The following is a 10,332-nucleotide window of genomic DNA, read 5'->3' as shown; positions in this document are numbered from 1 at the left end:
ATGAATCAGTGGTGGTCCCATGGAAGGTTCAGTGGGCTTGAACCTACTAAACATTTTGACACTGCAGTAGATCTATACGAGCAGTTGGAGGTGCGCAACAAAAAGGTTTGGACTGCAGGACTCACGTTTGGGTTTAAGAATGGCAAAAGCTATAACGAAATCGATGTGGTAACCCGTATCCGTCACCTGACCGCAATTACGCCACGGATAATTCTTGATCTTGTTAATCATGAGGATGCATGATAAAGGAAGTTCAACTGCACATGGACGATAATTGTGGATTGGTGGACTATGATGACGAATTAGAGGGGCCAAAGGGGACAAGGAGATAATTAAATTGAAGAAATAATTTACTTAATCACACCACTTTATTTTTAAAAATTAAATTAATTAAATTATGTATTTAATTAAATAAATTCGGTCAAATTAAATTGACAAAGAGCAAGAGCTTCTTCTTATATGGATTTTATTTTGGTGAAATCTAATAAAAAAAAATCAATGTGAGATAGGGTGATTTATATAAATTCTTCGTTCAATAGAGATTCTTGATACAAAATTAAATTTTTCAAATATGTTTAAACATTATATCCTTTACTCTTCTTTATCTGAATTCCCCGTTTATGCATTACTAATTTCATAATTTATCTACTACTACTACTATTATTATTGTGATGGACAAAACTGGAACAAATAAAGTTTTTAGATATAAAAAATATATTTTTATTCACGATACAGGAAAAATGTATTGTTATATTTTATAAAAAATAAAAATAAAATTTTAATTATTTTGTTAGACATAAAATAAGATTTTTTTTTAAGAAATCAGTTTATAAAATTTGTGCCTTATTATGCAAACATGTAAATCAATGACCAGAATCGTTTATAGTTTACATACACGTGAATGTCTCAATTCAAACTCAATTTAAAATTGATTTTACTGAAAATTAAGAATATAAATATTATAGTATATAAATTCATGCAGTATAATATATTATAGAATATCCATATAATATATACGCTTTTGAGAAATATAAAATTAATAACAAATATACATCTAATTACGAACATTCAATTAAAATCATTTATCGTATATAAATTATAATCTTTTTCTTGTCAGACATGTAAATCTAATTTTTATCGAAATAAAATAAATAATAAATTTTATTAATTTAAATTATATGTAAAGTTAATATTATATATATATATATATATATATATTTACTATTAATTATATTTATTAAAATTAATGAATCTTTATATGGAATGTAATATTTAATTAATTAATTAATTAATTAATTAATAATGAAGAATATATATGATAAATTATTGTAAATGCATGAGAATTGAGAGATTTTGAAATGAAGTAATTCTAGCCATGCTACGTAGGATAACTCATTTTTTTTTATTATAAAGAAGATTTGGGTGCCAGAATCTTGAAAAGTTGGGTAAATTAAACTTTACTCCCAATCACTCCATTAAAACAAACATTATGATATGAATCATCCTAATCAGATTAGCTCTTCACTTGGAGTACAAATTGTGAGATGTTGCTGAGAATGCAACTTCAATTCACTACTACAAAAAGCAAGCTTTTACATGAATCAAACTATACACGATCTTTCAAAGAATGGAGCTAAGCTACATAACACCGTGTGAAATTTGATCCTAACACCACCAAGAATGAATAATGAACTCTACTCTGTCTGTCTTCTACCTAAACCTTAATCCTCCCAACAACCAAACATACCTTATTCCATTCCTTATTATACCAATCACCTACTGATTTTTAGCTAGGCATTGCCTTGTTCTCAAGAAACGATCTGAAGAGGATGAAGGCTTGTCGCGGGCGATGCAAGGGCACCTCGTGCCCTGCTCCCCTGACTGTCACGAGACTCAGTCCTTTGTATATCTGGCTCCATCCACCAACCTACGTTCACAAAGGATATCAAAAAGTGATGAAAATCCACAGATGATGTTTGAACGTTGTTGCTTGGCTTACTACTTACCATTTTGTTATCATACCAAGGAAACCACTTTGACAGCGTCGGGAGGTTCAAAGCATCGATTGAGTAGCGTGTTGCAGTGAGTGGAACGACGGAATCAGTGTCCCCACTGAGACAATGGCAAGAGGAATGCATCAATTTTGGACTCATACATCAGAGCCAGATCATAAGTTGCATCATCTATTTGAACTCAAGATTTCATCACAAATTTGTGATTTAACAAGTGAGTGGCAGTTACAGTCTTACAGATTGGTATTATTAGGTGAGTGATGCTTGAACTCGTACCTGAATACCCAGATCCTGAGGCCAGCTGATATTAGCTCTTGATAGATTGGAAGCATGGACAGAGGGGAATCGGCCCAATAATTACCGACTACATCGCTGCAACGTAAAGGATTTTCAGGAAAAAAACGCAGCTTGCACACACAGCAAAGGAAACGAGAAAATTGCAAAATGGTGAAGCTACCTGCACGTCTGCCATGGATACGAAAGCCTTGTCACGTTGGCGTGCATTGCTTTCTGAACATCAACGAGATTGAAGTAGATCTGGGAGTACCTTTCGGTGCAAGGATCATATGCTCTAGACATCCATGGCTGTGTTTCAAGAAACGAGATTGTCTTAGTCTTTTAGATATAACTTCATTGTACAACTTACACACCACACAAGCATAAAGACTGGCCCAAAGCAATCAATTTCATTCTTTTAGCCAAAACTTAGTACTTGATGAACAATATGAGTCTAGATAAAACTGAACTTGCTGATAAAGAAACTAAGCATTTTTCTGCCATCAGAATCAAGATTAGAGGAGTTGGTACTTCAGCAAACAGAACATGCTCAATACTGATTTCTAATTCAACTCTTTAATAAGTTTAATAAGTGTATTTGATTCAGAAACTATAATCAGACTTACATAGTGACCCTTTAAACGGCGCCTGAGTGCAGAAGTGTTATTGCAAGGTGGAGTGTAAATGCTATAGGGGTCAATGCTCCCCATCTCCTTGTCGGCTAGAATGAGAGACCTAACGCAGTCTCTTGAAGGATGAGTAGCAGATCCCATGTCACAGGTTTTATTCAGAGTTCTGTAAGTTGAATCTGAAATCAAGCCGTGAGTCCACCAGTACTCAAACGTGCCAATATAATCGTGGTAATCATCAGTGACAGCATTTCCCACCTAAGAAGACAATGTTCAGAAACAAAGATATGCCAAAATGAAGATATTCAAACCTAGACTAGAATCTTAGTGAGCCTTATTATGTATGTACCAAGAATCCCTTGAAATTGAGAACTGGGTTCTGAACTCCCTTGTTTCTTTCGTGTACAAGTTGAGATAGCTGAGGAACATAATGCCCTGAAAGGATGAGCAACGAGCACGAAGGTCGTGATTAGATCATCCTCTCTTTCTTCTGTTACATTGAGTTTTTCCATAATCATAAATTTAAAATGAGCACATCATAAAAACCTGCATAACTCTCTCCTGCAATATAAAACTCTCTATGTTTGTATTGGGGAAACCTCTCCAACCAGTTGATCAAAAAGGCGTAAGCGTCTTCAGCTAAAATTACAAAACACCATGAATCAACATCACATTCAGAAATCAAGTTTAAGCACAAGCACATATTATATTTTGATCATTTCACACCAATTGCACATGTCAAGAAATTAACTACAACTAAACAAAGGAAGCCTCAAGATTCAAGAATCAGGAATAACACATTACCAGTTCTTCGGTCACCAACAGTATACAAATCAGATGAAGTATTCGAATACGAAAATCCAACACCAGCAGGTGACTCCAGAAAGAGCAAATTTGCCACTGCCACAAAACACAAACCAAAAATAAGCATCACAACAAACAGGAACAATTCAAAGTACCAAATCCCTTTTTGCAACATACATTTGTTCCAAGCATAAGGGTTGAGGAAGAGGGTTCTGCCATCGGAGTTAATCCGAAAGGGGCCGATCTCTTCAGCAGCTCCATAAGCTACAGAAGAGCAACCGGGACCCCCATTGAGCCACAAAACCAGTGGCCTTGAATCAGGGTCTCTATCGTTAGGCGCCTCTGTCAACCAGTAAAAAAGTGCCCTCCCATTTTGCTCATTCACAGTCACATAACCAGAATACTGGTTGAATCCAACATTTTGTGGCTGCCCAGGCAAATATGTGATCCTATCATTTTCTTGATCTACACTATACAAAGAGTAGCAAATTCCCACAAAATAATTCAACAACAAGAAGCAAATTGCACAGATTATTGAACCCCCCATATCAATCAATTTACCCCTCAATGCAAGGAATTCAAGCAGAACAAGAACCCAGAATTACAGACACAAAATTGGATTTACTGTTCCAAAAAAATTGGAATCTATTTACAGAAGAATGTACTTAGCCAATGAAACTTGTGGGTGGGCTTCATAGTTATACTGATTGGCTCAACTCAATCAGTTAACAGAAAACAGAAGAAAAAAGCAATATAAAATGACAAAATCTCATCATCGCAAATCCCTATAATATTCCTAGATTCAAGAATGGATTTTTTTGGGGGGGAAAAAAAGAAATGGAAAATGATAAGTCAGCTGGTTTCTAGTTTTCTACTGCTCCATTAACACCTCTCATTGACTCTGACAACCACATGCGTCATGTTCCCTTGAGAAAAATATAGGGGAGACGAAAACGACCCATGAAATTAACAGAAAAAATGGGATTGGCCCAATTGCATTGCACTACATAATTCTACAGAAAAGTTAATGGGTTTTGGGAAAGTTTGGCCTCAGTGATGATGGCTTGTGATTGGACACTTTGTGCTCTGGCATCTGTGAGTAAAATTTGGAGTAGCAGTCAATGGAAGTGACGGAGTTGTTAGCTAAATATCATCATCTTCCATGATATTCACGTTCGTTATTTCATTAATTTTTAGTTTTATTTTTATTTATGTTTCTTGTTTTGTGACTAAGACTGACTGGTAAGTCGTAACTACTTTCTATTAGTGGACACCGTGTACTCCGCTAATCCAAGTATTAATATTACTCTCTCCGTTCTATAATAAATATATATATATATATATATATATATACTTTTTTTTATACGAAAATTTAGATGAAAATTATCAAATAATTGAAGGAGTAAAAGATAAAAAGTGGTGAAAATTATTTTTATTTTATGTGAAAAATAGGATTTATATGAAGATAAAAAATTGTGTAACTCACTTTCTTTTTTTAGAAAATAGACACTTATTATGGGGCAACCTAACAGGAAAATGTAGACATTTATTATGTGACGGATGGAGTAACATTCTACATTATAATACTGCCTTCTTCATGAAAACAAAAATAGAAAAATTAATTGTGTATTTGATGAATTGATAAAAATTTTCATAAATTAAAAAAAAAAGTATTGATAGTTAATAGCAATATATGTATATATAAGAGAATTTTAAGAGTGATAATCGATGAGATTATGTCAAGAATTAATACAAAGATGTTTTGTAGACAAATCAAAATAATAAAATTAAAAACATGTTTCATGGACTTTTTAGTAACAAACCATTTAATACTTCCTCCGCCTATAAAAAATATATCTAGTTGGTCATTTTTGTCGGTCCACAATAAATGTACCTAATTTATTTTTGGTAAATTTTTACATTCACAATAAAATGAGATCTTTAATATACTCACAACGCACTCAATTATTTTTATTAAAACTCATCATGTTATTTAAAAGGAGTATATAGTTTATGGCCGGAGGGAGTATAAATAATATTTCCTTCCCGGATTATTCTTTTAAAATTTGAAATTGGGTTGTGTCGCATTTGTCCAAAAATGTATTATTTTTTTTTTTTGAAAATCCAAAAATGTAATTACATGGCGAACATTGGATTATACAAAATCAATATTTCATATTGGGGTCTCATAAAAATTAGACTTTCATTTTTGGACAATATTTTATAATTTATTATCTCGATACATATACTTATTTATTTATTATATAGTGAACTTTATTTTCACTCGCAATATAATTAATTATCATTATTAATAATATTTTTTAGAGTATAATTCTTTTTTTATTAACAATACACTTAACTATTTTAATTATTAAAACGCATATCGTCTCCTTTTCACGAACTTCTTTTGGGGGGACGGAGAGAGTATTTCATACTATAATATGATGAATTGAGCTTTTTTTATATTCAATTCTCAGCCATGGGGCAAAAATAAGCTTTATGCATAATTCGAGGTTTATAAAATATAAATGAAAAGTCAAACCGTTTTTTTTTCAGGGTCATAAAGTTTTTTTTTGAGAGAAGGGGGAAATTCATTAAACACCATCAAGAGTTCAGGAAGAGCCTGAGTAAAAAAAAAAAGGCAAAGAATTACATAAAGCAAACTTTGCTAAACTTTATACAAAAGAAATTAACCCTATACTACTTCTCATAATCACGGATTCATGTGTTCTCTCCCTATTTTGTTTGCTCAGATATATCACATATATATGTGTCAGCTTGAGTGCCTCGTGAGGTTTAAATCTTTTAACCCTTTTTTGTATTAACCACAAATTTAATCACCGTGAAATATGGTCTTTCTGTCCACGATAAATGTAATTTTTTTATTAATTATTTTTGTTCGTCTATAATAAATATGGTCTTTCTATTTTATGACATATACTCTTATACTTTTATCCTCATTGACATACAATATTTATAAAAAGCTCATCTCACAAATTATTTACTCCACTTTATACATATTTTCCAATATTAACTAACAAATTAATTTAAAATAAGACCAATTTTTCATTTTATATACTCCCTCCGTTCATAAAAGAACTTCCCAGGAGGGAGTGGCATGAGTTTTAAAAAAAAGTTGTTAAGTGTATTGAAAGTGAAGAAAAAGTTATTGGGTGTATTGTGAGTAGTGAAAATGTGTTATAATTAGTATTGAGAGTTGTGAAAAAAGTGAAAAGTAAGTAATTATAAGTGGTAGGGTATAGTCCAAAAATAGATAGGAAGTTTTTTGTGGACGTCCCAAAAATAAAAGATAGGAAGTTCTTTCGTGGACGAATGAAGTATATTTTTTGAAAATTCGTATCCTCTCCTCAACACTATATTTATCGTGGGTAGGGGGAGTATTTAAAAGGGTGCCACAAGCCAAACATATTTCATTTTCAAAGCACATCGTCAAATTTATTCATGATTGCTCATATAGTGATTTATAATTCATCCTTAAAATAATTTAAGAGTTAGTTTGGACCATTACATGAAAAACTTAGAAAAAAGAAATGGCATCTATAGTGGTGGCAATGAGCTACACATTTCTGTGTATTTTGGATCCACTAGGCGCCGTGGGACAAAAAAAACGTCAATTTTGGCGTGTGCGTTAGTTGCCGACACTCAATTTACACAACTACTTAACACAATAAAGTTGCAACTTCTAAGATTTTATTATATCATCTCAATTTGAAAGTGAACACAAAATTTATCAATGAGTTTGCCACTATATTTAGATGAATATAGGTCGTGCACTAAACGATTGAAATCGTGACTATGTTTAGTAATGAGAATAAAAATATTCTCTCATAGTACATTTTATCAATCATAAAAAACAAAAAATTTTAAATTTGAATCTAATTGAAACGGTGGGGATAGGGATTGAATATATATCATACTTTTCATGATTGAGTATTATTTGTATTCTTTTTTTTAATAAATTAACAGTATTAAATAAAGAAATTTAAATTAAAGGACTGCGGCTACAGGAGAACTCGAACCCAAAACCTTTGACCTTAGACATTAACCCCTTACCGCTTGGCCAACACACACACACACACACAAGTATTTGTATTCTTATTATTGTATTTATGTATTGCTTTTCATGGTTGATAAGATACATGATCGAGTATTTGTATCCTCATTATTAGAATATCTTTAATCTCACCATTTTAATGGAATATGAATAAAGCAAAACTAGTTCAAATGGTATAAATAATCAAAAATTTTGAAATATTCCAATTAAAATTATAATCCATTTTAATAAATTAGAGCTTTGTCTTATTATTTCTATATCTATCAAGGTCAATATTTAAAAGTAATTAAATACCCCTACAAGTAATATGTCCGCTGATGGTGCTTTAAAATAATTATAGGTCGCTGAGCAAATTATGAGAGAAAATTGGGCTTGATTTTATATATTTGAGAAGTTAAATTGAGAAGTTGGCAAATCATGAGTGAGAAGTTAGAAAACATAAATATATTATAAATTGAAATATTATTGAAATGTATTGAAAATTAGGCTTAATTTGCAACCACATCAAATATTATTCTAATGACTGGAAAATTTTGTATGATGCTTATATGGTTCTTAATTTCTTATAATCAAGTGGCAACAAGCTGTTATTAGCGTTTGTTTGAGAATTCGATTGAAGTGATAAATAGAAGGGGTATTGGCCTATCTATAACTACCCAAACTTTTTGCATTTTTTTGGTTTTGCACGTCAACTTTAAAATTAGTTAATAAATACTCAAATTTTGTATTCTTTCTGATTTTGCATTCTACAAATTTTTACCCTCAAATCGTTGATGAGATGACAACCAGATTGAGAGGGAAGTTTGAAGTTCATAACGAAATACTCCCTCCGTCCCACGAATCTTGACACGTTTGGTTTTGACACGAGAATTAAGGAGTTGTAGATTAATGTTTTAAGTGTGTGTAGGTAATAAAATATAAAAGTGATAAAGTAGGATAGAGAAGGTAATAAAGTAATAAAGTAAGAGAGAGAATGTGATAAAGTGATAAAGTGAGAGAGATAATGTAATTAAATAAGACTAATTATTATATTATTTAAAAATGTGTCAAGATTAGTGGACGGCCCAAAAAGGAATATGTGTCAAGATTCGTGGGACGGAGGGAGTAGATAAGTTTGTTGTTAATGTGGAATTTAGCTAGAACATGTAATTATAGATTTGGGATATCAATCCGGCTGTCATGTTAGCAACGATTTGGGGGTTAAAATTTGTTGGATGCAAAATTAGAAAAAATATAAAATTCAAGTATTTATAGGCTGATTTTAAAGTTGGAGTGCAAAATCAGAAAATGAGAAAAGTTCGAAATAGAAAAACTTCAACAAAGAATTTAACTTGCTATAATTATTTTATATACCTAGATAGTAATCTACACTCCTCGATTGTAGATATAACTAACAAAATTTATTGCATTGGAGAATGCATATAAGAAAGTAATTAAAAAATATTGAGATAAGGAAAAATAATTGATATATTCGGTGTGATTTAGCCTTAATGTCAAACGTAAATATTTGCTGACTTAGGAATTGGACCAAGTAGGGAAGGTGCACATGGGGTTAGGTATGAACTATGAAGTATGAACAACTTTTTCATTCTTCTTAACTATTATAGTCTTATAGATATTGAATTGAAGAGTGATCTCAAAAAAAAAAAAAAAAGATATTGAAGAGTGACAGCATATAGTATGTTTATTATATTCGCATGAAATGACGCAACATGTGTGTTCAAGTCAACCAATAACTTCTCGATTTATGAAGGTTAAATTCCCAAGGATTTGAATGTTCTATATATTTTTTTTTGATCAGTAAAATTAAATATTTTATTGAGATTAAAAGCAAGGCACCAGGGATGCCAATTAAAACAAGAAGGAAAGATTGAAACCCTTTGAGCACCACATGGTGAAAGGTATTATCAACTCTAAAACTTTATAAACCTCATTCCAACTCCAAAGTCTACCCTTGATCTGTAAAACAAGTCTCTCAATATCCCAAATCTTTCCTTGAAAACGAATGTGTAAAACAAGTCTCTCAATATCCCAAATCTTTCCTTGAAAACGAATGTGTAATGGAACCTATAGAATTAGGTTCCTTAATATAAGTAATGGGCTTAAGTATTTATTAGGAACTTTTTTCGTATATTATGAGATCGAAAATGTGTAAAATTATTGTATCGGATACGACCTTTTCTGAACCATACAATTTTCGGATATAATTAATACTCCATCATTCTCACAAAAATATGAACGTTTTTTTCATTTTAAGCGTCTCACAGAAACATGAACATTACTATTTTTAAAAATTATCCTCTTATTTTTCATCTCTCCTTTTTACACTTATTTACAAAAAAACCATTATGGTCCACCAATATTTTTTCTTAATTAATTCATTATGCTCACAACACTTTTTAAAGTGTGACTCATTTTCCACTCACTTTAACTCTCAACTAACATTTCTTAAGATCCGTGTCATTTCTCTTTGTTCATGTTTTTGTGAGACGAAGAGAGTATTTATATTATGCCTATATATATATATATAGAGAGA

At 31.5% G+C, this 10,332-nt stretch overlaps 1 protein-coding gene across 2 annotated transcripts; it reads right to left on the bottom strand.

The window, feature by feature from the left end:
- Window positions 1-1,446: 1,446 nt before the first annotated feature.
- On the bottom strand, window positions 1,447-4,887 carry LOC131014909 (serine carboxypeptidase-like 27). 2 transcript variants are annotated; one of them, XM_057943063.1, is made up of 9 exons: window positions 3,899-4,887; window positions 3,722-3,817; window positions 3,464-3,556; window positions 3,267-3,352; window positions 2,915-3,175; window positions 2,470-2,597; window positions 2,289-2,384; window positions 2,007-2,112; window positions 1,447-1,927 (listed from the first exon to the last, which is right to left on the bottom strand). In XM_057943063.1, the coding sequence occupies exons 1-9, from the start codon at window positions 4,266-4,268 to the stop codon at window positions 1,787-1,789; spliced, it is 1,377 nt and encodes a 458-aa protein (XP_057799046.1). In that variant the 5' UTR covers window positions 4,269-4,887; the 3' UTR covers window positions 1,447-1,786. The 2 variants fall into 2 exon arrangements, with proteins under 2 accessions (XP_057799046.1, XP_057799045.1); XM_057943062.1 differs by having other exon boundaries at window positions 1,447-2,112; window positions 3,899-4,839.
- Window positions 4,888-10,332: the final 5,445 nt, after the last annotated feature.

Source organism: Salvia miltiorrhiza, chromosome 3, assembly GCF_028751815.1.
Source record: "Salvia miltiorrhiza cultivar Shanhuang (shh) chromosome 3, IMPLAD_Smil_shh, whole genome shotgun sequence".
In the NCBI taxonomy this organism is placed as follows: Eukaryota; Viridiplantae; Streptophyta; class Magnoliopsida; order Lamiales; family Lamiaceae; genus Salvia; species Salvia miltiorrhiza.
Note: the sequence above shows the minus strand (reverse complement) of the source record. Positions and strands in the feature narration are given on the sequence as shown.

What these genes read in the sequence shown, in the direction of transcription:
- LOC131014909 (XM_057943062.1), bottom strand. Translation starts at nt 4,268, where the DNA reads ATGGGGGGTTCAATAATCTGTGCAATTTGCTTCTTGTTGTTGAATTAT. An exon ending in TGTTGGTGACCGAAGAACTG is followed by an intron (nt 3,557 to 3,721) that starts GTAATGTGTTAT and finishes TTGTAATTTTAG; the next exon opens with CTGAAGACGCTTACGCCTTT. An exon ending in CTCAGGATCTGGGTATTCAG is followed by an intron (nt 2,113 to 2,288) that starts GTACGAGTTCAA and finishes CCATTGTCTCAG; the next exon opens with TGGGGACACTGATTCCGTCG.